We start from the raw sequence: 25,828 nt of genomic DNA, 5'->3' as shown, positions 1-25,828 counted from the left end.
TTGGGCTCTTGTTCATGTAAAGGTATAAATGCAAAGAGGCTGCAGGCAGCATCCTGCTGCTCTCTCACAGGACACGCAGCTTTCTTCCTGCGGCCTCCCCAGTCACCTGCTCAATAAAACATTAATCACATCTAAAATTGTTATTTCAGAATTGGACCCCAAAGTTACACTTCTTCGAGCAGCATGGGTTAAGTCTCTTGCAGCATCTGTTTCTTCTCCTTGACTTCTCTGTGTCTCAGCCTTGTCTTTGAGGGTGGTGAAACAGTGGCCCCGGTTGCCCAGAGAAGCTGTGGCTGCCCCTCCCTGGCAGTGCCCAACGCCAGGTTGAATGGAGCTCTGAGCAACCCGGTCTAGTGGAAGATGTCCCTGCTCATGGCAGGGAGATGGAACCAGATGATCTTTAAGGTCCATTCCAACCCAAACCATTCTATGATTCTGTGATTCAGCCATCACTGCCACCCCAATGAAACAGGATGTGAATGGTAGTAAATTATTTTTTTCCTGTTTAAACAGGATTTTTAATCCTTACAGATCTATGATGTATGTTTATCAAACTTTAGTCTATAATCTCTTTAATATATAGCATCATATCTTCACAAATATGGCCAACTTTGTCCTTGCACACTTCACATCTTGGTATCACGACTTTCCAGATTTTAAATACTCAAAACCTAGTTTTACAGTGCTTCAAATGAAGTCAGACCCTTCTTTAAAAACAAACACACTCTATTTCAGTAGTATCCTGGCTTCCACAGGATCTGAACTCCTCCTCTTCAGACCAATTCCTCAGCAACACACCAGGACTCTTCCTCCTCACCTCTCTTGCTGATGCTGGGTAAAGCACAGAACAGGGCAAAGGTGGGGAAGAGCATGCTGGAGACTGCCACAGCAGACCTCCTGCTTTTCAGCTTTCTATGTAATCATTCGAAGTTTTACATACAGAACCTTTTCCGCTCTTCCCTATGCCTTCAGCACCTCAGGGATCACAACTACCACCTGATGCTCAGCAACAGGTACAATGTTCAGGCGCCTAGGGAGAGCTGTGTACTTCATGCCTGCCAGCCAAGCCACGAAGCCATTGTCCCTGGGGTCACAAACCCAGTTATCTACACGCCCGATCAGTGCATCACTAACCATCCTGCAGGCCACCGTTTCCTTTTAGCTGGCCCCTGGCCTCTTAGGGTTATCTTCAGAGGAAAATGATCACGATACGGAGAACCTACTGCTGGACTCGTACCTTCCCTTCACTCAGCTCAGTGTTTTCCTGGGGCTAGACTAGGGCTCTTCAAGTTCAAAGTTTCTTGGGGTGATTGCTGACAAACAGGGCTATGTCAGTGTAACAGCCAACAACCACAAAAGGCCAGCCCAGGTCCTTCAGCTCTCACCATGTACAAACTGTGTAACTACACAAGCACCAGGAAAGTGTTAGTGTTTGATAAAGCAAACAGCAAGAGGATCACTGAACCTAGAAAAACACCCAAAAGATGCTTTGGCAGCAGCCAGTTCAGGAGCAGAAGATTTTAAGCTCCTGATGGTGTTTAGGGCAAACAAGTTTATATCGGAACCGCTCCAGTCACAGAGGACAGACTCCAGGACATTTGGCTGGATTTCCTACTTCTCATGTAGAAGAATAAGAAGCGATTTGCAAGGGTTTCCAAAATACCTGGGATATACATTCTTATGTAGCAAATTGGATCTTCTCTGCAGAAATACTAAAAGCCGGTAGCCTGTCTACACACAGGAGAGGTCAAGGTGCTCTGCTTGTTGAGACAGGACAGCGCAATCCAGCTTGGACACAATGCCCACAGAAACGCCCGCAAATGTCCAAATGTATTTTGGACTGCACCAAGCCCCAGGACATGGGTGAACTGACACCTCCCGCAGACAGCAGCCCTCAGCTTTCAGGTCTGACTGGCCCCACCCTGGAGATAATCCTGCCCATCCTGCTTGGCCATGATGGCAGGACCTCAAGGGCACCAGCTTGCCTACCACAGGCTAACCAGCTGCCCCAGCACAAACTGGGATTGCCTCGCCTGCCCTGCGGGAGCTGTCAACCAGAGGTCAGTGGGGATCTGCCCAGGCAAGGAGGGACTAGAGGCTGCCAAGATACAGCCTGACAGAAGACAGCCCAGAGGTTCCCGCTGCCACACGCCGCAGAGCAGCCAGGCAAGATGTAACGAAGGAGTGGAGTGGGAAGGATCTGTACCAAACTAAGCCCTGCATAGACTGCAGTACATCGTAAAGTAGAAAGCTCAATGGTGAAGACCAGCATTGCTTCAAAAGATACGTGCACTGGGCAGAGACAAGGCAAGACTTCGGGGCATTCACCCCAAAACCTAAACCTGTAGAAGCTTATAAGGATGACAGAACCTATTCTCTAGACTATCTACTCCTCAGTAACTAACAAACCGAAAACAGAAGTTTCCTCTGAGAAGGGATGCCATAACTGCTAGCATATTCGTTCCACTGAGTCCAGAGGGGCAGACCTCGGTTCCCTTCGGCCTGGAACTCCTTTGAAACACACCTGAGCTGAGATGTGAAGGACAGCACCACGGCAGTTACCAGCTACGGCAACAGCAGCCAGTCGCTATTCTAATCTTCTGTATCAGTGAAATGGTTTTGCTTTTTAAGAACAGAGATCAATTGCTCATCTCCAATTCCCCATTATGAGAGAAAATACGGTCTGTAGAACACCCCCACCCTCCAGCACAAACAACTGCTGCGAAAAGGACATGGAAAGACCTTGGAGCACCACAGGCAAATTACCACTGCCCGAACACGGAGATATTTCAATAAGGTCCTTCACCAAAAGATCTTAAAGAAATTATCTTGGTACAAAAAGAAAGTCACCTCATAGACTAGTAACTGGTTTAAATTATAAGAGATCAAGGATAAGAACAATGCTTCCAGGAAGACAGAGATGAGGTAAAGATATCACACTACAGGCTCAGAACAAATACCTGTGACCTGAAAAGGAGACTCGGGAAAGCCAAGAAAAAGGGGGGAGAGAAAGGGGGAAGGTGGAAAGACCGGCATGATGAAGAAGTATAGTAAAGAGAACTACTCCCACCAACCGCATCCTGGGCTGCATCAGCATGAATGCAACCAGCATGTCAAGGGAAGGGATCTCCTCCCCTCTGCTGAGCACCTCTGAGCATCGTAGCCAGTTTGAGCATCATAACCAGTCGGAGAATCATAGCCAGTTTGAGCATCATCTCCAGTTCGAGCATCGTATCCAGTCTGAGCCTCTCCAACACGACGAAGAGTTACAAACTGAAGTGAGTGCAGTAGAGGCCACCAAGGGGGTCTCAACCCACGTGATGGATAAGGAGATGCCGAGGGAAATGTTTATTCAGTCTTAAGAACAGAGGACAAAGGAGGGATCAAAGTTGTAACAAGAGAACTTCAACTGGATATTACTAAAAAGATCTTAACCATGAGCATGACCATACGCTGGAAGAAGGCCCCAGAAAAGTTACAGAATCTCCACTCCTAGACAGTCAAAAACTTGACTGCACATTGTCCTAAGGAACCTGATCTAACTTTTGAAGTTGGCCCTACTTTGACTGGGGAGTTGAACGGAACGATCTACAGAGATCCTTTCCAACCTACGTTATTCAACAATATCTCGACTCAGGACGGTTTTGCTGACTGGCAGCAAACTCTTGGCTAGCAGCGCATAGAGCAGGATATCCACCAAGCTGAGAGAAGACAGAGCTTCCCGAGGCACATACATACACCGCTTGCTAAGTCCTGACCTGACCATACCAGCTGAAGCCAGCTTTCTTCCTGGTCGTCAAGGAGAATGGACCATCCAGGAAAAACTGGTTCCTGATCTACCGAACAGCCCTGAGCTCACAAACAAAACATGCCATGACGACTGCTGTCTGGCATATTGCCATGAACCCTGTGAACCCTTTAGCTCTGCGGCTGAAGGGCTCCTGAACCTAGTGTCCACTTGGAGAAAAGCAACAAGGAAGGTTCCGCTCTGAGGTAGAGATCTCAAGGACAGAAGAGACTTTAAGAGAAAGCACTATGTGACCTCATATCTTTGGATCCTTTAAAAAAAAAGAAAAAGGAAAAAACCCAACAACCAAATAAAAAACTAAAATCCCCACACATCTATTTTCTCCTCTGTAATCAAGACTTCTTTAACATCACGCTCCATAGTTAATGGCTCAGCTACTTCATTCTTTAGAAGTCCTGAATGAAGACCAGATAACCTCTAATGATAGGTTCCTGTGTTTTATGGACAAATAACACTGTTGTTGCATTAGCTTCAACAGAAGCCAGATAATCATTGACAAACAACGGCTGGCATGTGTTTTGTTGACAAATGAGCTGTTTTATTAACTCTTCCACTTGAGCCAGATAATCCTTTAAAAGCAAAGGCTGGCATTTGGGAGCCTGTAATCATTCCTACCTTTTCAGAGCCCTTCATAAAAAGTTCTCCTGAATCATCTCTTGGTTTTACAGACACTCCAGTTTGCTTCCCATCCCTGATGTTTTGGGAGGAAAAACACTCCTTTAATATTTCAGACCTTCAGCCAGACGTCCCTCAAGTCACTTGCTCAACCTTATTGTTTTGGGGGGTTTTTTTGTGTTTTTTTGGTTTTTTTGGTTTGTTTTTTTTTTTAATTTAAAGTTTGTTCTTTCCATTTTTCTCATTTAATAAAATTCCAACTTTTGGAGGGTATATGTCCATCCTCTCTCACACACGTTTCTAATTATATCAACTGTTAGGTCATTTTGAGTCTCCCCAGCAGTTCACACACTTCTACTCTGATCCTCCAATATGATGTTTGCTTAAACAGTCTCCATAGCATCCGAAAGCATTTTACCTTTCTGACTGCATCTTTTTATTAACTCTTCTTAAACAAGCTTCTTCAATTTACATAGGTTTGTTTTCTGGCTTTTTTGTTGTTGGGTGGTGGGGTTTTTTTGACGAACGCTGAAGTGGAAGGCTTGGGGGCCTTTTCATAGTGCTTCACAGAGGACACTAAACCTTGGTACTTACGGTCAGTGCTGCAGAGCAACTTATAAACAATCACTTTTTGGAAACATTGTCTGCACTGCTCAGGGCATGAGTCAGAAGTTACGTCCTTTCTCATGAGTTCTGTGACTAGCCTCTCCGAAGCAGTCATTTACAGCATCCAAAAATCTAGTCTTACACGATCACGTGACATACACACATGCTGTAAAGAACGAACTGAATTTTAAGGATGTGTTTGCAGCCTTCCAGGCACAATATGGAGGATTTCTCCCTGTATCTGCAGGGAGCACTCTAGCTCTTCCTAGCTACCTTCTCAGTGCACTGGCAGACAAGACAGCGTGCTTGTTAGCATTTCCATTTTCTTATCCCTGCTGAGTATGGAACCCTCTGCTTCTAGAGTCTTCCTCGCTACATGGTGGGTTTTTCTGGTTGGATTTCTTTTCAACTACATGTGCGAGCAGTCAGGACCATAGTCCACAGCTAAAACTACATTCCAGGTCTACACTGCTTCAGAGAGCGGCAAGCAGTGCCCCTCTGTCAGTTCTTCTAGTCTCAGGGGAGCTGTGATTCAGGGTCCCTAATTGTTTGAATACACAATAAAGGCACCACCCAAGCCTGGTACAATGACAGCAAAGCGCTTGGTCCTGACTCTGGCAGGCCCAAAAACACTTTGCAAAGATCTGTCAAGGTGCAGACAATTCAATTACTCTGGCAGAATAATCCCCACCGCCTTCTCCTGCTCACATTAGCAAGCCCAAGACCTCCTGGATTTTCTGGCAGCTGCCAAATTTTGCTTAATGAGCAGGACATGTCTCTCGGCATATGGAATGTTTCTTATGCCCTGATCTATTTCGCTGATCTGAAGGTGAAACACGGAAAAACTGCAGCCGCTTTGTCTCCTCTAGCGCAGGTTCATCATGTGGTGGGGTCAGCTTCCGCAGGCTCGGTATCCACAGCACAGCTCCACCGGCACAGGGCGATCGGCCAACTCCGTTCCTTACTGCCTGAGCATGCTTGCCTCTGCCCCTACTTCGGCTGCTGTCGACAGAAGCACACCCGGAATCTGACGGAGAAAGCAGACACCCCTGTTGCACACAACCTTGGCAAACAGCTTGATGGGAACCATGGCTGCAGCATTCTGATGGCTTCCCTTCCGTCCCCATCCCCTGTCGGGTCATCGCACCGCATTGCCACCGTAAGGGTGCCAATACTGATGTTGGAAACTGCGAGAAACAACGTAGTTGTTGAACGCAGATAAAATAGGTCATCTTCCACTTCACCTTATCCTGCTTAGCTTTGTTATTTTCTATGCAGGTTCATCCTCCCTCTTTTGTGTACTGCGGCAAACCCCACACACATAACGAAGGGCAAAACTGCACACAATAGTATCTCCCCATTTTCAGACAACACAGCTTTACATCAGGGCTAGAAGCTTGTATTTTTATAAAAAGCAAGTACTACAAATCCAGAAATTCTAAATTTAAGATTACACTTTAATCTAGACACACAACACCATGGAAGTGTGTCACTGGAAAAAAAAGAAGAAAATGAACATGACCACAAGCCTTCCTGGTTCACAAAAATTCACTCTTCAACTTATGCTCCCATTTCAAGCTTAAGATAAACTTTAAAAATAAGGCCATAATGACTGTAGAACTGTACAAAGAATTCGCAGACAACCTAAAATAAAATAAGACTCTCTCACCATGCTGGGTTTCCACTCCACAGCCTACAGCTTATACCAAGAACTTCAAAGTGTCACGTACTTGATTACTGGTTATTGTTTTCGAAGATGCTAGCTAGCTTGTGTTTCCCATCTACTATCAACTAATATATCAAAAATCATGGATGAAATGAGCTTTGAGACTTATAAAGCCTCAGATTAAAAATCGCTCTATTCTCTTGAAAATTGAGAGATAAAAAAAAATTCATCTTCAACTTCTCCGCCACCAAAAGCATCAGCTGCTTTCTGAACTTCTTGGTGCAGAACAGCTTCTCACTTCCTCGACTCCAGATGCTCCAAACCAGTTTTGTGTATAGAACAAATTCAAAACCAGTTAACTGGTATTTGTGGGCATCATCAAGCACAACCTACTGCTCAGGTTTTTTTAAATGTATGAATTATGACATTCATTATCATTTAACATAGTTCTCTACAGAATCTGCCTGTTTGCACCATGGCTGGTTTTGGAGGTTTCAGGTGCGGACAGACTGCATACGGGGTATCCATTACCTGGAGTCCCTTCTGGAGGGAGTCAAAGAGCCTCTTAGAAGAGGATGCATGGAAACGTTAGCACTCGCTTTCAAACAGGAAAAAGAACCTAAAACCTTTCTTTAGGGTTTTGGGTAATGATACATTTAAATCCCCCATCTGTAAGATACAGACCTTCACAAAAGCCAGGAAAAAGTGACCTCCTAAAAGCATCTTCTAAGCAGTGAACGCTGAACACTGGAACTGTCCCCCACACCCGATCAGGAGCTTCAAAAGCGCTGCATCAGTAGACCAATTCCAAATAGAGCAGACAGACAAAAATAAACACAGACACATGCTAATGATTCAGTCAGAAGCCTTCTTTCCACTCACCACCAGCCTCGGCAGTTACCATAGCACCAAATTTTTCCAGACTTCTGCTGCACCTCAGCCCTGCCCAGTCAACACTGGCTGCTTTTAAAAATTTCAATAGACCGAATCGGCCACAATCACCACCAGCCTCAACACCAGCTCTACCTCTTTACTCCAGGCGCTGGCTCTCCTCGGCCACAGCAGAGGAATGAAGGTCCTCAGTAGCAAGCCCACGTGCCAAAAGGCGCTGGCTCCAGACATGCCTCTGCACAGCGCACGGCCAGCAGGACTGCCAACACTTTCCCCTCTAGGTCTTGCAGCACTGCGGCCGTGGTAAGACAAAGTTCAAAGAGACGAAGCTTTCTGGTCCCCTCCCCCAGTTCCCAAGCACTCCAGCAGAAAACATCAGCACGTTTGCTACTCCAGCACAGCGACGTTCAACCAGGACAGCATTCACCTCTCGATCCTGAGAGAGCTCGTGTGGTGGATTGGGCAGTGCAGAGATTTTCAACGCTGCAATTTAAATATGCATATTTTTAAAAGTATATATATATTATTTTTCTGTTCTGCCAATAAAAGACTTTCCCTGGAAAAGAGATGGAAAGAGCCAAAATGCTGACTGTACTCCTAAATTAAAACCTAACTCTTAAAGATACACAAGATGTCAGGCGCACTGACTCAGCCAGGAAGCACGATAAATTGTCACCGGACAGAAATCATCCACAGAGCTACAAGACAAGTTATTTCACAGGAGTGACAGTATTTGACCAACCTAGATGCAAAGGAGGAGAGCTCTTCAAGAGGCTGTTTTTCGTGGTACACAGTGATAGAAGCAGAGGAGTACACTGCTGGCTGCGTTTGGTTCGTCCCCAGAAGGGGAATCCACCCACGCGACAAGCAATTCTTCGAGTCCAAAGACGTCTCTTCAGAACAAACATGATACCCAGAGAGCTTGCCAAAAAATCGACGTAAGAAAAGTTTTTTGGCTAGTCTAAAGCTACTTTGTGCTAGCAACCCACAAAAATCCTTCTGAACCCAGCAGGAAAACTTAAGAACAGACCTGCCCTTTGACAGCAAGCAGCTAATGCTGAAATTCCGGCACTGGCATCTATTTGGCTTTTCAAGGGCAGGAATGAAGAACTCACTGGGTAGAGCAGAGGAGAACACAGCAACAGAACGCACGTATACCCGTACTTTATATTCTTCAGTCTGAAGAATCCCAGGACCAAAGAACATTTCCCTTTGAACGCCTGGAGAGCATCCAGCCCTTGGGAGGCACTGCTGTATGCAAAATAAACAAAGGTGGGGCAGAAGGAGGGAGAAAGCAATGAGTCCATGGTCGTCACCAGACCAGGGCAGTACACTTTAAACAAATGAGACATTTCTTTACCCAAAAAGCTACAAGACTCTCCAAGAAACCTGTAAAGAGCATTCATCTCAAACGTTAGTTCTGACAATTAGAATATTTATTAAGGCTCAGCCATGGAAAGAAAGATATTACGGTTCTCCTTTATTTATTTCTTAACCTGTTGAAAGGTACCAAGTGAGGATGGTGAAACCCTCCACGCCGCTCCTCTTCCAAGCGCCTGTGAAGTTCACCTAGCAGGCAGACAAAATTCACCCCATCTGACAGCTGGGGAAACAAAGGTGGAAAGCTACCCTGGCTTCGCATCGGTCGGCTATCTAAAAGTCAACAGCCTAGAACTCCTTACTGTGGCAGTACCATCCCTGACACAGCAGTCTCTCCTCAGAGCATGCTTTACTACGTATGCCAAGATACACCGAGGCCCAAATTTAGCGCGTTAAAAACAGAGATGTTAAATCATTTGTTGTGTAGGCCGTGCCTTCCAGTAAAGCAGCCAGCCCCTGCTCAGCTGGTGAACCAACACCATCCCTCTGCCAGCAGGGAGCTGCGATTCAGAGGCTTCCTGCATCCTGCAATTTCGCCCAATAACGAAACCTACCTGGTAGGAATCCTGTCCTCCCAGCTACCACGCTCCCCACTCTTTCAACACACACAGCTCAGTCTAAAATAATCAAGCTAAATTATGAAGTTAGAGATTAATCATGCACCTCATCACGCTGGCAGCTTTTCAGAGACTTCCACAGTGTCTAGTGTAAAGCTCTGAACTATCATCTTCATCTGAGGTGGGCCCTGACTTCACGCCAGGTTTCAAGAGTGGCGAGAAATGATAACCCGTTATCAATTTACCACCTGAAACCACACTGTCGCAGTTCTGGTGGGGGAATGGGCACGTTATTTTAAGGCAGTGAAATAAGAAGTTACACCTGTTTAAAAAAATTACCTATGGTACATAAAATACTGGATTCCAACTGTATCTGACTCCTCAGTCTAACATTAAATATTTTTTCACTACTTCATAATGGAATATAATGAACCTCTAAAGTGGAAGCAGTTCTGGTTTATTTGTTGCTATTGTGCTGTTCCATAACAGTGCTCCAGAAAGAATCCCAATTCCCTAAGAGGAGGTCAGTAAAGGCAAATAACGCAAGGCTGAAAAGAAGTAGATAAAGGCAAGACAATAAAATTCTTCAAAGCTCATTAAAACCAGCTACAAGTATCCTGAGGCATGGAGGAGTCCACTGCACAGCAGCCCTTCGAAAGGCAGAGAAGCTCTAAAAGCCAAAGAGTGTGGAAGAGAAGGGGAGTGAACAGAACAGAATGAAGAGGCAGTGATCTGGTAACATCACACATCATCTCAGTCTGATTATGAGTAAATACTGACAAAACTACAGAGGAAGAATAAAAACTATTTTCGCTAGACCCAGGGTGTAATCCAGGGTGTAACCCGCTCCCAATTTTAGAATCACGTTCAACTGGTATCTGCCAGCCACAAGAAGGGTCAAGCCTATCCCTTTTCTGTGCTGCCTTCAGGAAGGGAAAAGATTGACGATGTATATTAGCAATAAATGTAGGAATACTGAAAGGCAGAAATTACAGAGCAGAGATGAAGACTTGACTTGAGCACCATTTAAGAGAGAAAAGGCATAACGCAAGCCTCACCAGGCTAAGATCACCGCTAGGATCCGGCCAGAACATCCAGCTTCTCCACCTGCCACCACAAGCACCACCACGTCCAACAGGACCCCAAATCCTGCAAGGTACACTGGTCGAGACCAACTGTATCTGAAGCTAAGGCGTCCCACCAACTTAGTTTCCCAGCTTTGGATTTGTCAGTCTCGACAGCTGACTTGTTCTCTAAGTCAACTGGTATTCCACAACGTTCACACAAACTATGTCAGCGGCAAACAGCGCGTTCAGTCTGGGAACAGCATAACACATTACTGGTATTAATTCTCTAATTATTTGTTCTGGTTACACCCAACTGAATCAGTAGAATTATTGTTCAGTTTGCCCTGCTGATCAACAAGTCTTCCAAATGCACTGTTCAGAGTTGCTGATAATTTTTATCCAATATTTACTCTGCCCTAGTGAGGCCCCACCTGCAGTACTGTGTCCAGTTCTGGGCTCCCCAGTTCAAGAAAGATGAGGAGCTAATGGAGAGAGTCCAGCGGAGGGCTACAAGGATGAGGAGGGGACTGGGGTATCTCTCCTACGAGGAGAGGCTGAGGGAGCTGGGCTTGTTCAGCCTGGAGAAGAGAAGGCTGAGAGGGGACCTTAGAAATGCCTACAAATATCTGCAGGGTGGGTGTCAGGAGGACGGGCCCAGACTCTTTTCAGTGGTGCCCAGTGACAGGACAAGGGGCAGCGGGCACAAACTGAAGCAGAGGAAGTTCCGCCTGAACAGGAGGAAGAACTTCTTCCCTCTGAGGGCGACGGAGCCCTGGCCCAGGCTGCCCAGGGAGGTTGTGGAGTCTCCTTCTCTGCAGATATTCAAGACCAGCCTGGACAAGGTCCTGTGCAGCCTGCTCTGGGTGACCCTGCTTCGGCAGGGGGTTGGACTGGATGACCCACAGAGGTCCCTTCCAACCCCTACCATGCTGTGATATGTTAGGGACGTTAAGCAGTTTTCCATGACTAAATGGACTCAACATTGTTTGACTGCCCGTCTAAGCAAAAGGCCATTTCTCCTGGCATGAAGAAAGCCTAGGAAACAGTAAAGAAAGACACCAGAGGTACTGCAAACATCTAACAGAAAGGCATCCAAAAGAGGGCAAGCCATACAAAGACTACAAGTTTCACACTGCCGCCTAATCCTGCATTTCGGTGCAGACGTCAGCCTCAAACAGCAGCTCGAGTTCCCGTTTCCTCCACTAAGAAGCGGGGCAGGCAATATATAGGCAGCACTCAAACCAGAAGAAAACACTCCACTGCCAGGTAGCTAGTTCTCTTAAGAGGTATTCTCCCATCCCTGTAGGCTAATCTGCTCTGCTTTAGGCTCTGATCAGGAAATTGACAGCATCAATTCTTCCGCAAGGAGGATTTACCTGCTAACATAAGTTTTCATGAAATTACAGAAAAAAATAACTGCAATATTTACATAAGAACTATCTTTTTTATGTGGATCTGGACAGATGTATTTATGAAATAAGAATGCTTTCTCTTTAAAACAATAACAAATAGGCAGAGAGTTAGGGAGAGCACTGGGAAAGCCACACGCTGAATTCACAGACCTTTACATGCTGACAGCTCCCCAGCAAGGAACAAAGGCAAGATGTGGAGAGTATCAACACACAGAACTCGTGCAGAAGAAGGAAGATTGTATCTCTAGGATTGAAACTGTAGCGTGGAAAGAGAGATCCAGTCAGCAAATGCATATGGCAGTGCAGTCAGCATAATGCCGCCAACACGGTTCAGCCTTACAGGGCCAGTGGCAGAGCTGGAGAAAGAGTCAGGCTTCACAGCAGATGATAAATTCTTCAGCAGTTCATCACCCCAAAGCTTCATCAGTGAGGGAAAAAAATTTGCCCTCTATAAAGGTTAGGCAGTTTGTACAACTTCACTGTGAAATGGAGAATTGCTTAGATCTATAACCCTAGAACATTTAAACGATTAGTTCCCATTATTCTATGATTTTATTTATTAACTGTAAACATATTCTGAAGAATTGAAGCATAATCATGTTTTACACATATGCTAAAGATTTTCAGTTGATTTTGCTAGAGTTTACTTTTGCCACATCCCTACCTTTTCTATAATAGATATTCAGAAATAAGAGGCAGAGGGGGAAGAGAAAGAAGGGAAAAAATAAAATTTTCTGAATTTCTTCTTTACTGTGCAGAATTTCACAACTTTAACTGGACAAAAAAGAAAAAAGAAGAAAAAATAATAGAAAGAAAGAAGTTATCTCCTAGGTTTCAGGCTGTGATCTCAGACGTACCTAAGCGCACACAGCACAAGTGAAAAAGTCACACATCACCATCACTACATCCATTTCATTTCCTAATTTCAAAAGTTATTTCAATGAGAAATTACATCCCAGCATTACAATGGATGGGCCCATGATATTGCTATAAAGCACTGAGTTTCACTTTCCACTTCATTGATATATATATAAAAAAAAAAAGGGCAATTATTAAAAACAGTTATAAACTGCAAATCTTATATTCCAGTCTCACAACATGCTTTACACTGAAAAAGCTGCTCTCCATATTACTGCGCGAGAGTTTAGCAGAACGACGACAAAAAAATAACAGCTCGTACGAGATGTCGTCAGCTGACATGAAACCTCCACGGAAAATGAGCGTGCCTCTACACTTCCGAGCACCAGAGCTCAGCCAGTCGGTACCTGAGCAAGCGCGACCTGCTTGGGCAAGGTGTTCGCACAGGGGAGCCAGGTGAGAACTGTTTACCGAATCTGCTTGGGGGGATTTCTTTATGTCTTGGTTTGTTTAAATGCATGGCTGCGGAACAGCATAAATTCAAGTAAGCAGACGTACCTGCAGACAGAAGAACAACCTCCTCTCTGTGCTGGTTTTGGATTCTTGGAAACCAGGATGGAAAAAATAAAAAGGGGAAGGAAATAAATTATTTACATGTTTATCAGATACAAATATGGGATAACCCAGCACGTGCAGACACTAGAAATCCTCAGTTGCCCCAGGATATGCCTTCGTCTTCCCTACAGCCACATCCAGGCACGCAAGGCATTCTGAGGTGTCCGCAGCATAACCAGCCGACGGATACGCAAAGACAACCATGCCATTAAAGCCGCCGACGTCAGAGCACTTCATGGACAGGCCTTCTATCAGCATCTGGAAACCATTAGAGCACACGAGCGCAAGGCTTTTCAAAGAGTAATCACACTCACCATATGCTGAAGAGAAATGGAAAGTTGGCAAGGAGAAATGTAAGCAAGGAAGAGAGGGGCAGATTACTTGTAACTAATGTACAGACTGCTAAACAACCAATACATCTGACTTCTATTTTTCTTTTTCAGTCAGAGAGAAACTAAGCTATTTTTAAGTCTGGGATACAGTGCACTTGTGTAAGAAAGCTAAAGGCAGATTTTAAAAGAACGATGGTATGGACTAAGCTAGACAGGCTCTTTGGCGACTCTCCTCCAAGTGCTCTTTCCTCCCTCTCTCCGGAAAGCGGCCGCATCCCAAGCTAGCGCTGATCCACAGCTCTAGAGAACAGGCTGCCCACCTCACAGCGCCTGCGGAACGGTTCAGGCCGGTGCTGGAGGAAGGATACCAACACACTCTGCTGCCCTTGTCTTCCCATTCTCCATGTTGTGCCCTTCTGGGTCTCCGCTTTCCCATTTAAGGCACAGAAAGCTCTGCATCAAGGACCGACCCAGCAAAAAGACAGTTAACACAATGCAGCTCATCACAGAGCTGGCACAAAGGAAAATGTGTAAAAAAACCCCAGAACCACGGCAAGCAGAAAAGCTGGAGAGGCTCTTTCAGCAGCCTTCCCGAGAGGGCTTAAAGTCCTCGTGGATCCGCCTGGCTCGCCGGCACAGAGGGCCGTGCCGCTCGGCTGCTCCCCGGCCCGCAGACCACCTTGCTCTGTTTGCGTGGAACACGCCGAGCCGCCGTGGCCAGGCAGCGGGCTCTACCAGCGCCAGGGAGGTCAGACGTGCTGCACAACGCCAGCGTGCCAAAGCGCCCGCGAGCAAGCTGCCGTCCAAAGCTGGCTACCAGCAAAGCCAGCTGCCAACAGCAGACAGCCGTCGCAAAGGCAAGCCACAGGCTGCCGGACTGCTGTCCCGGGAGCAGCTTCAAAACGCAGAAGAGGCCACAGGACGGGCGACTCCTGCTAGAACAAGCAATCCGCACACAACCAAGGTCTGGGATGTTCTCCCCAGTCTCACCCCATCACAACCCACCACGTGGCTGGGCGAGGCGAAACAGGTCGAGAAACTGAAACAGCAGTCAGGAGCACTGAGTCTCCTGCCGCCCAGGTAACAACTCGCCTTGCCCCAGCATAAAGAGGACAACAAAGATGAGCCGTCCTCCTGAGTCACACCAGGCTGTAAGCTGTGGGTGGACCGCCCTACCCTGATGAGTCTTACACTGTTCCTGTTTACCAAGCAGAGAGCATCTAATGGGGAAACAGGTGCTGTCAGATGTGCTGACAAATCAACAGCGAACAGAAACACGTGTTTGAGAGAGAGAGGACAAGGGTCCGGTGCTTCAAATATAGTTAAGGTTGAACTGTTACAAACACCACCGTGATAAAAGCACGAGTTATTTGTGGCAGCCCAGGAACAGAAGAGTCACGTGCATTTCTGCCAGTCTGCTCATCCGAGGAATGATGGAAGCAAGCCATCCACAGAACCACAGAGAGGCCTCAACTGGAAGGGACCTTGGGACCTTCCTTCTTCATCCTCCTGCCCAAAGCATAAATAACTCTGAAAGCTGTATCAGGCAGTCTGGCCTTGCCCAAGCAAATTTGAAGACAGAGATGCCACAGCCTCTCCGGGCACCCTGTTCTGGTGCTTAACCATTTTCACCAGGAAAATTCTCTCTTGCGTCCAGCTGGCACTTCCCTTGCCACAACACGTGACCCATTGCCTCCTGGCCCTTTGTTGCGGCTGACACCACTCGGGAGACATGCACGCAACGGCTCAGGAATAAAGGACCCAGCAAGTCTTAAGACAAAACTGTTCATCAACACTTTGAATGAACTAAAAGAGGGTTGCCGCAATCCTACCATTCCCTCTCCCGCTCAGCCCATCCCTTTATTGACTCTCCTTCAGCCACGTCAGAGAGCAGAACCCTGAAAAGTAGTCCTCAATTAAAAAAAAAAAGGCAGCTATTTCTGACAGTGATGTCAAGAGATTAAATTATCATAATTATTCTGACTTGGGTCATTTTCAACCACTTATCTTGCTGTAGGACCGAGTAGCAGACTGTCAGCATGAGGGAAGGCGCAGAAACACACTTGCAAATGGGAGGGCAGAAACCCACCATCTTGACTTGAATCGTCTTAAAAGTGGAACCACTCCCTGCGTGTTCAGCACAGACAAGGAGGTGAGAAGAGGGCTGGGACTACAGACTGTAAACTAAATTCTCCTCTACTCTCTGCGGATGAGAGCCATCTCCTTCAACAAAGAGTAGCACAAAACAGCTCAGTCTACTGACAGATCTGATTTGTTGTGTTACCTAGCCTCCCTGTCAGGACAATTTTTCAACGGTAGCCTTGCAGCCTCCCCTCTCTCAGAGAAACAAACAAACAAACAAACAAAAAACCCGGTAAACTAACCTGACCTCTTATCAATAAAGACTAAAACCACCAGGATGAGAAACAACCACCATTCAGATAAAAGTAAGTCTCAGTCATCGCCCTTTTAACTTAAAGGATTGTGGTTGTATCTCAGCGCATGAGCAGTGGAAGATCCAAAGCTAAGAAAAGCTGATAAATCTTAACAGCTGAAGTGCACCAAATGGAACTTTTACATGCCGAACTTGCTTTGAAGTATCTGCCAGTAAACTAAGCTAGATTTTACCAACGCTAAGGCAGAAAAGTCTAGCGATGGTAGAGGAAGAGTTTTCACAGATCGTTTCATTTGCTTCTTTAACAGAAGCACCTTTATGGAGCAGGTGCATTAAAGGGCAGGGAAGAAAGACAAAGCAAAGCAGGAGCTTTCCTGCCAGCTATGGGTGCAGTGCCATGGCAGTCTAAAGCAACTTGCGTCTGCGCTGGCACTAGGGTTTGCAAAACTGAGCAGGGAAGTAATCTGCCTGAAAACCAGGGGGAGGTGAGGGTGTTTGTTTTTGCTGCTAGGATACAACACGGTGGGAGGAAACAGAGGAGAGAACCCAAGTGTAACTGGATTGACATCACCTTAGCCCCAGGAAAGTAACCAAAGGGAGAAGTTCAAAAGGTGGTACCGACACCTCAGTTGTCTCCACAGCTCGGGTTTCTCTACCACAGTGACACCACCAACCCAGAACTGGCACTGTCTGCTGCCAGCTCAAGAACCCTCTTATCACAGCGTATCACGTACAGGCAACATCCTTGTCAGCCTGCAAAAAGTCATCGGGTGAGCTTCAGGATTCTTACATCTCCAGCAAAAGCCACCGGGAGCTTCTATCCCACTTCTTACCTGCAACCTTAGTTTCTGTTGTTTGTTAGCAACTGCTAGAATCTAACCACAGTGTAGAGCCCCAGACTAATAATTTATCAGAACAGAAAGATGATAGCTTTGAGCAAAAAGTCAATCAGAACTCCTCAAAGCACACTTCTCAAAACTTGTTTCACCAAAGTACTTTTTGAGTAAGTCTTGTTTTGAAGCCCAATCGCTCACATTTTAAACCTAAATGTGAAAAGCTATCACAAACTCCAGCAAGAGACCCAGTGAATAACATCACGCGGTCCTTACCTCGCTGCTCTGTACAGCACAAATAAAATAACAAGCTACAGAGCAGAGACTTTCTAGCTGAAGTTTCCAAGCTGGAAACGAGCTCAGAAAGATTCCTCTTCCTCTCCCCTTGCTCAAGGGCTTCCAGCTGAGTTCCTAGGGACACGCTTTACCACTTTTGCCACTTGAAAACTTCCTTTCATTCCCTCCAATCCCTGCTTTAGATTTCTGGACTTTCACTCCTTTAAACTGAAGCCACCACGGTGTAACAAACATCAGAGAGCTTCCACAGAAGAAAGATGTCTCTGACAGAGCCTCCAATGGGCAGACCTCAAACTACTAAAGAGGAGACACACAAGAGTACCTTCTCCAGTGACAGACAGGCAGCAGCTACAATATAAATTCGCAGTTACCAATCCCCAGCAACACAGTGTGCAAGATAAAAATCGGAGTGCGCTCTACCAGCAAAAGAAAAACAAGGCAGGGGAACGGCTGAGACATCAGACAAGCTCTCAAGGGCTCCCCGCCGCACTGAATCTGGATCACAGCTATCAACATCTCACGTCCATATCGCTGTAACGTTAATACACACGGTTCCGGACCTTTGAACGCATTCCTGGAAAGTAATTGTAGTTACAGAATACAGTAAAAACAAAAATGGGCTATTAATATAGAAAACTGATCTTGGGAAACAAGCAGAAAATTCCATTATCTCCCTCCAAGACTGATCTCCAGTGCAGTAAGGATTAAGTGCTGTTCAGTGACCTTTCATAATGTGATTTCTTTGGAATATTGTCTTGAAGCTCACTGTAAATTATTTTAATTTTAGCAGTTACACACACTAATCAAGTGCAGGGTTTCAAAACAGACAAGCAGTAAATCACCAAGTCAGTGAGCTGAAAGAATAAAGACAGTCTTTTCCCTACGTTTGTCAAGCACCTGGCCCAGCCCCCACCTCTGCACAGAGTAATAATTACCACAGGCCTAAATGCAGAACGAGTCAAGATCCTTTGCAAGTCCCTTTCCAAATAGGCCACTACTTAATCCAACGGTGACAGCAAAAAATTCAACAGGAAGAAATGATGACTTAAATTTGGTTTCTGGTAGGAACGTTTGCTGCCCTTCCCTCAGACCCCTAAACTGGCCAGAGTTCCAACATTATTCTTGAAGGGCTGGATTAATTAATTACACTCAGTACCTTCTCCTGTGCAGCTTTCCCTTCTGGGTAGTTGTATCTGCGATATTCATCCTTTAGCAATCAAAAATCCAAAACATATACCCACACAGCAGGCTGATACCTTTATAACGATTAAAAATTAAATCTACACTAGCTGTAGAAACCCAGACCTTGTTAGAAACGCCCTTTTACGGCCTTCCCACGTCTCCCAACATCCTGAATATGGCTTTAAAGGAACTCCACATCCATCCTGGTTCAGATACATTTCACATCAGAATAATGCCCAACACGGTGACCGCAAGCCTGGATGAGAGCCAAAGCCCACGGCCGGTTCAGTTGGCCGAGGTGCCGCCTGGTAAGGCACGGCTGCGTCGAACGCTGCCGGTAGGATCTGCTGCTTTCGCAGCTCCTCCGCTTGTGACTGCCGAAAGCAGCGCAGACTGCTAGGGCAAATGCAGTCTCGACAACAGCCTATGGTATTAAACATTACCAGGAAAAATGTGATTTGGTCAGGAAAAACCTTTTCATATTTACCATTCTGGTTCCAGCACAGTCTCCCAAGCTTCCACAGTTGCTACCTGTCATGAAACTCTGTGGTGTAAGCTACCCCGAGATAATGACTCGAGTCCAAATTCAAGTCCTAGAGATGACACAAGCAGCACAGATTCCAGCTCATATTCACAACCATCTCGCTTCCCTCCCTTTGAACATCTTTTCCTTGATTGTGCGTTTGGGGTTTCTAAAAAAATGTCTCAGGAGTTCTCCGCCCAGTGCTCACGTACTGCTGTGACTACTCTCACCACGCAAACATCTCTCTAACTGCCCCAAATTAAGTTCAAGGTTCTTCCCTTCTATTTTACTCCACTTCTGAGGCATCAGAATTCCCAAAATCTGAGTGACGAGACCCAGCTAGCAAGAGGAAAAGCTATTTTAATTTAAACCGCACCAGAGACCCAAAGTTTCCTAAATTTTCAAAGCTGCCCATATCAAACAGCACAGCAAGCAGCTGTGTGAGTGCCTCCACTTCCAGCGGGTTCCACCACACTGACAGCCACCAACCACGAGCACATCACCTCCCCGTGATGTACCTGTCTTGCTACACCCGACAGCCACGGGACCGCTTGCCCTTCCGGAAAGGAGGTCAGAGTACAGCAGCACTACTAAATACACGTCAACAACCATCAAACAGGGCACTTACCCATCTCGACCTTTACTGACGATCTTCACTTCAAAGTAATAAATGCCGCAGGCTGCAGGTATAGGGTGCGTAGCCCTGACCGAGGCAGCGTCTTTGTGATTTTTACCGTGACCTAGGAAAGAGGGAAACAGAAGTCCTGATGGGAGCTGAACTCTCCCACGTTTTGTGCTAAAAGACTGTTGTCCGAACACCGCGGTGATCTGTTTCCACATACATCCAACAACTTAAAGCTCCATTTTCAGAGGACTAGAATGCGCAGTCCTGCACCGCCACCACGAACCATCCCTATGCTACGAGCACCGTAGTTCTTCCTTTGTTTCCACCACGAAGTCACCGAGGAGGACTCACATCCCCCTCCCCAAGAACCTAATTCGAAGACCGATGTACACAACCGGAAGACAAGATGATTACACAAGAGGGGAATGCCATCAGTGTTTACCAACGAGGCAGGGAACGGAACGATCGGTTCTCTGCTGGGCAGGCAGGAAGAACAGCCTCCAACAGCCAGCAAGAAGAACACCAGTGCGATCCCTCGAGCCCGAGCAGTCTGCAAGCATCTGTTTTGTGTAAGCTCGGGGAGCCGGAGCCCCAGCCAGGCAGCGCAGCCGGGCTCTGAGCAGGGCCACCGAGCCGACGGCCGAGCCGGCAGCGCGGGGCCCGCCTGGGGACACTGTAAAGCCTCACATTAAGCAGCTGGGGGACGAGCCAGCGGCCCCACAGCACCTCCGGGGCCCCGGCAAACCCCGCGCCGAGCCGGGGGCCGGACCCCTTCCCCCCCCTCCCCCGACCAGCGGCCGGCCCCGCTGCCCCCCTCCCCGGTTGGGCCGCCTCAGGGGAAGCCCGGGCCTCCAGCCCAACCGGGCCGCCCCGCTCCGGGGCCGATCCCCAGGCCGAACCCGGCGCCTCCGCCCCAGCCCGGCACCTTTGTAGTGGACGCGGAGGTTGCCCTGCGAGAGGCCGATGTAGTTGTACTTGTCCTTGGGGCTCCAGGACCTCGGCAGCGGCGTCTCCTCCTGGTTGACGGCGGGGTAGAGGCGGCGGAGGCGCTGGCTCAGCTCCTGCTCCTCAGGCGGGCCCGACGGAGCCGCGTCCCCTCCGTGCAGGCTCCCCGCGCCCGCCTCCGCCATCTTGGACTCGCTTTGTGTCACCGGGCGGGGAGCGAGGCCCGGCTCCGGCCGCCAGCCAATGGGGAGCGACCGCGGCCACAATGGGGCCGCGCTGCCCGACGGGAAGCGGAGTCCGTACTGCTCCTACCTGCGCCCCCCTCGCAGGCGCTGGGACTACAGCTCCCGAAACGCCCCTCGCCCCAAGCCCCGCCCCTCCCCACGGCGCGCTGCACGCTGGGAGGCGTGTCCCGCCCTCCGCCCGGCTCCTGTGAGAGCCGCCGTCCGCGGGACTCCCTTTCCCAGCGTGCTCCACGGCAGCGCGCCGCCGAGGGGCCGCCTTGCGCCTGCCGGCCGCCTCCTCGCGGAGGCCGGTTTGTCCGCCCCGCCAGGGGCGCGGGCAGCGCCGCTCCGACGGCCTTGCCCCGGGCCCCGCCGCCCCGCAGGTCCCGCCGGGGCGGGGCTGGGACGCGCCGGGGCTGCGGCGGCTGGCGGGCGGCAGCAGGGCGTCAGGCGCTGCTGGGGCAGCTACGGCGCGCGCGGGCGGGGCGGGGTCCTGCGGGGTGGGGACCTGCGGGGTGAGGCGTCTCCATGGCGACGGGCGTAAACAGCGTGGGCCATGGCGGCGCCGGGCGGGTAAGGGCCGGGGGGAAGGAGGGAAGGAGGGAAGGCGGGCGGCCGGGCCCTGCAGGGAGGGGAGAGCCGAGCTCTTCCCGCGGGGCTGCGGTGCCTCCCCGGCCCTGACCCGTCGTACGGGCTGGGAGGCCGCGGGCCCGCCGCCGGGCCGGAGCGGGGGTGGCAGGGCCCGGCGCAGCGCAGCGGCCTCTCCGGGGAGAGCTTTGGAGAGCTGCCCAGGGCCCGGCGCTTCGGTGGCGAGGGCCGCGCTGGCTGACGGAGCTTTGCCGAGCGGCTCCTGTGGGCGCGGTGCCCGTGGGCAGCCAGCTCTGGGTTTGGAGAGCGGTGCCTCTCCTCACCGGCTGCTTCCCGTACCATTCCGTGCTCAAAGCGTCTGCCTCCGGCATCGAGACCTTGTTCCAGTCAGCCTGAACAGTTCTGGGCGGTTGTGAAAGCAGAGAGGTCTCCTTTCTTTGCCTTTCCTGGCAGGGGATGGGGTCTCTACCTGGCGCCTGAGAGCGAGGGCTGCTCCCCAGGGAGGACGAGGCGGCTGCTGGAGGTCAGGCCCTCCCCAGCAGCACCCATCTCCAGCCCGAGACGCAGCCAAGCCATCGGTCAGGTCCCAGGTGAGCAGCTCGGAGACTGGACTGGACATGAGGCTCCAGCCTAGGTCCAGGGCGCACCCGAGAGCAAGGGGTGAGGGTGGTTACAACTACCGAGCAGCTCGGGCAGGGTATGGAGGCCCAGGCATGAGCTTCAGAGGAGCTTCTGGGCCAGCAGGCAAGAGGGTGCAGGCTGAGGGTCTTGCCTGAGGCTGGTGAGGCTCATTAATGCCCATTGGAGGCTCTGACATCTGCCTGGGCTGCCTCAGAGGGAAGATTTCGGAGTGTTTGTGGCCAAGGCTGCTTTTCCTTGTCTGTCTGGAGCCTCCCCCCGGCACAGTGAAGGCCTGACTTGTACCTGCAGGGAGGATTTATCTCCAGATCTTGGAGTTGCGTGATGCAGGTAGTCCGAAAGCTCACTACCGCTGCCGTTGCTGCTGGAGAGCTCCACTATGGACAGCAACGTCTGCATCCGTCCGTGAAAATGTACATACAATAAAAGCAACTTTGGTTTATGTTCAAATTGTATGTTTTGCACTCCCGGGAAGCACCTTTCATCAAATGAGCGAGTTTTCCTTGCTGCCATTCTGCTAGCTTTTGCAATGCTGAAAAAGCCCTGGGTTCCAGCTCCAGGCTGGCTGTGCCGCGGTCCGGGTCATGAGCATTTCTGCTCAGGGGAAAAGTTGCGGGCACTTCTTTTCCTGACTTAATGTGCTTACCTGGGAAGAGGCACCTTTCATGTTCTGAGCATGGGATCTCGTAGTCGGAGACCCTGCTCTTGTCAGGTCAGTGAAGAGCTGGTGGTGTGCTCGCTGCCTGGGGGGCTGCAAGGATTGCCAGTACCCCCAGGTCCTATCCTGCAAGAAAAAAAGAGACATATGCTCTTGGGTGGTAAGCGCTCTCAGCTTTTGTGAAAGCAAATGGAAGCAGAGAGTGCTCAGTACTTTGAGTATCAAACTGGTTGCAGGTTTAGCTGCAGAGAAAAAGAAGATGCCTTTCTGGGTAGCTAGGAATCTTAAATGCCTGAAAAGTGCCCTTTGCATTCTAAGACAGGAGTTACTGTATGTTTAATGGTCTGTTATTGGAGTGTTTCAAAACACTCTGTAATCCCGACCACAGGCCGCTTCCTACTCATCCCGCTCCGCCCTCCTGGAGCGTCCCTGGCCAGTGGAGCTTGCCCTTGTCGGGCATGGCTCCCTGCTGCTGCTGCGTCTCCGTGCCTCCCCGCAGCCAGGCACGCAGCACGAGCTTCTGCAGCCTCTGTCCTCGGGCCGGTGGAGCTGTGCCGCGAGAGCATGTTCTGCCAGCTACAATCCCTTCCCAAGAATGGAGTGTCTTCGCTGTGTCTGGTCACTAAGCAAAATTAGAAGATGACCCTGGGTTGGTTTTCTGCTGAAGTGATGTATTAAAATGGTCTGATGAGCAGCGGAAGGCAAACAGCAGGAGAGTACAGCAAGGAGAGGATGGTACAGCTTTTGGAGAGCGGTAAGCTGCCAGATCAGCTCCTGGTGCCTCAGGGAATCTCGCCCAAAGGTGCGCTTCCTTGGGCAAGCTGACCCGACGGCTTGGGCTTTCCGACTCCATCCTCACTGCCAGCTGCAGAATCGCTCCCCCACGGAGGGGTGAGCACACGTGTTGGGCTTTTAGTCAACCTGCGCTGGGTAACCGCCGGTTTTCCCTTGGATTAGCAAACTAAACCAGCTCCGAGGGTTGCCCAGCGCTCAGCAGCATTAAGGCTACCTAGGCTGTCGTGGTGGGGGCAAAAGGGGACCCCCGCCTTCCAGCAGTGCTGAGCTGTGCCACGTTGCGCAGAGCTCAGCTTGGGGCTGCCCTTTTGTGTGCTGGAGTGGGCGATCCAAGGGCCCCCCGACGCGACCCCCCCTCCCCAGCACTGTGCTGGATGTCTGGAAGCTGCTCCAGCTGGCCCAGTGCAGGTGGCCGGGCAGTGGGAGCTGCTGGCCGTGCGACAGCTACCTGCCCCCCGGGCAGGACGCCGTGCCGGCAGCGGGAGCCGAAGGCGCAGGCGTGCTGTGCTGGTGCAGTGCTTGCAAACTCACTGCGGTCTCTGGACTGCTTTGCCGTAGGCTGGCTGCCCTAATTTTCCCTAAAACACACATGCAACTGTACGTTTACTCCTTAAAATGCCTTTCACCTCTACGTGCCAGCTTCTAGTCTAGGCAAGATCACTCCTGGTTGTAGCTGTTCCATGGTTTGCCAGCTCGACTGGCCGTCAGGCCCTCTGCGCCATGGCACCGCAGGGGACGGGCTTTGCAGGCACTTTTGGGACCCCAAATCCCTGTTCTTGACCCCGGGGTAACAGGTTTTCTAGCTTTTTTTCCTAATCTCTCCTCTTCAGAAGACCGATTCCTTCAGGCTCGCCCAGGCGCGGGGTTCAGCCTGGTTGCTCTCGCTGGGCGGCGGGGAAGGTACCAAACGTTGTGGCAGTTATCACAAGAGCAGATCCTGGCGCCCAGCTGTCCCGCCGGTGTTTCCCTCAGTCCCTCCCCGGACAGCATCCACTTAGATATTCTCATCCATCAGGCATAATTAATGATCCACCATCATAATTGACTGTTTACCTTGGGTATACATGAGCCAGACTCTCAATCTCCACCGTATGTTTAGTTAATTCTGTAAATTTTGAGAAGTTTCTTTCTTGCCGTTGCACAGGGCTGGTCCCGAATCTTCCTCCAAGACGCCGGATTGCCAAACACGTGTCAACAGTCTGAAGTACATCCTGTCCAGGGAAGAGAAGACTCCGGTGAGGCAAAGAATTCCAGTGAAACATCCAGACTTTAGCTCACTTGGTCAACTTTGAATCTTGCTGGGAGCCCAGGGACCATCCCAAACCATTAGGAAGTCATGCAAGTTCTAATAATTTTAATCTTTCTTTAAAAAAAAAAAATATATATATATAAAATCTATACGCTGCTGCAAACTCAAATTTCAGATTCAGATGTCATCTTTGTGAATTAATTACTGCATTTTTAAGGGTGGGGGAAAGAGGAGAGGAATATAAATGTTGTTCTTGGCTGCAGCTTTTTGAGTGGACATACGTGCCAAATACTGAAGCCAGAATTTGACCCATATAGTTTAAAAAAAAAAAAAAAAAAAAGAAGCCACACCATCACGTGCTGTTTAATCGTAGGATAAGAGCAACCTACAGGGACATCTGCTCCCTAGCATTTATCAGTCTTAGCAAATAAAATAAACAAGCATGGGAAAAACCTATAGCCAAATTATGAGAAAATAAATTCCATGAACACGTATACCAACAAAATAATGGGAGATTAAGGTCTGTAAAAGTCATATGTTATTTATTCTGGGGTTTTTTTCATTAGTGCTTTGGCTGTATTTCAGGAACGTGCCACTTCTGTGACAAGCTGTACGTGCTACATTAGCACAAGAACTTAAAATATTTTTGTGTCCCTAGAGCTGGGACATTCTGTAAGCACTGTCATCATTGTACAAAAGATTTTCAACTCTCAATAAATTAGAACCTTACTATTTCTCCAACGTAGTTTCCCTGCTTCTTGTGCTGCAATTAGGGCATTTAAACTTGGGAGGCTTTATACTTGACTGCTTCGAGGCTTGGTCAGGCTGAAGTTTGGGGTTTGAAAGTCAAACTGTTTGCCTATGATTAATTTTTTGTAAATTTTAGGGACAGAATAGGGGAGGATTTGTACTGGACAATCGCATACTAATCATTTGGTCGTAATAATGAAGATAAAGTAGAGCAATCCAGCACAGCTGGCTTCCCCCCCCACCCAAAGAAACACTGAGAACGTTCCAAGATAGAAACGAGCAGACTCTTAAAATCAACAAGACGACTTTGCTGTCGGA

General features: G+C 48.9%; 1 protein-coding gene and 1 long non-coding RNA gene across 3 annotated transcripts in view; one reads left to right on the top strand and one right to left on the bottom strand.

Moving 5' to 3' along the window:
• The window catches only part of RANBP10 (RAN binding protein 10), an 85,930-nt gene extending 65,127 nt beyond the window's left edge, over nucleotides 1–20,803 (bottom strand). For both annotated transcript variants that reach the window (XM_075434261.1, XM_075434262.1), the window contains exons 1-2: nucleotides 20,588–20,803; nucleotides 19,666–19,777 (exon numbers count right to left, since the gene is read on the bottom strand). In XM_075434261.1, coding sequence (XP_075290376.1) covers nucleotides 19,666–19,777; nucleotides 20,588–20,792 — 317 coding nt within the window. In that variant the 5' untranslated portion in view covers nucleotides 20,793–20,803. The remainder of the gene's footprint in view (nucleotides 1–19,665; nucleotides 19,778–20,587) is intronic.
• Nucleotides 20,804–21,366: 563 nt separating this feature from the next.
• On the top strand, nucleotides 21,367–25,436 carry LOC142362938 (uncharacterized). Its single transcript, XR_012765393.1, has 3 exons — nucleotides 21,367–21,404; nucleotides 21,873–22,009; nucleotides 24,656–25,436. It is a non-coding gene; the product is annotated as an uncharacterized LOC142362938 (long non-coding RNA).
• Nucleotides 25,437–25,828: the final 392 nt, after the last annotated feature.

This window comes from Opisthocomus hoazin, chromosome 12 (assembly GCF_030867145.1).
Source record: "Opisthocomus hoazin isolate bOpiHoa1 chromosome 12, bOpiHoa1.hap1, whole genome shotgun sequence".
Lineage (NCBI taxonomy): Eukaryota > Metazoa > Chordata > Aves > Opisthocomiformes > Opisthocomidae > Opisthocomus > Opisthocomus hoazin.
The sequence above is the reverse complement of the archived record's forward strand: the minus strand, read 5'-3'. Positions and strand labels throughout refer to the sequence as shown.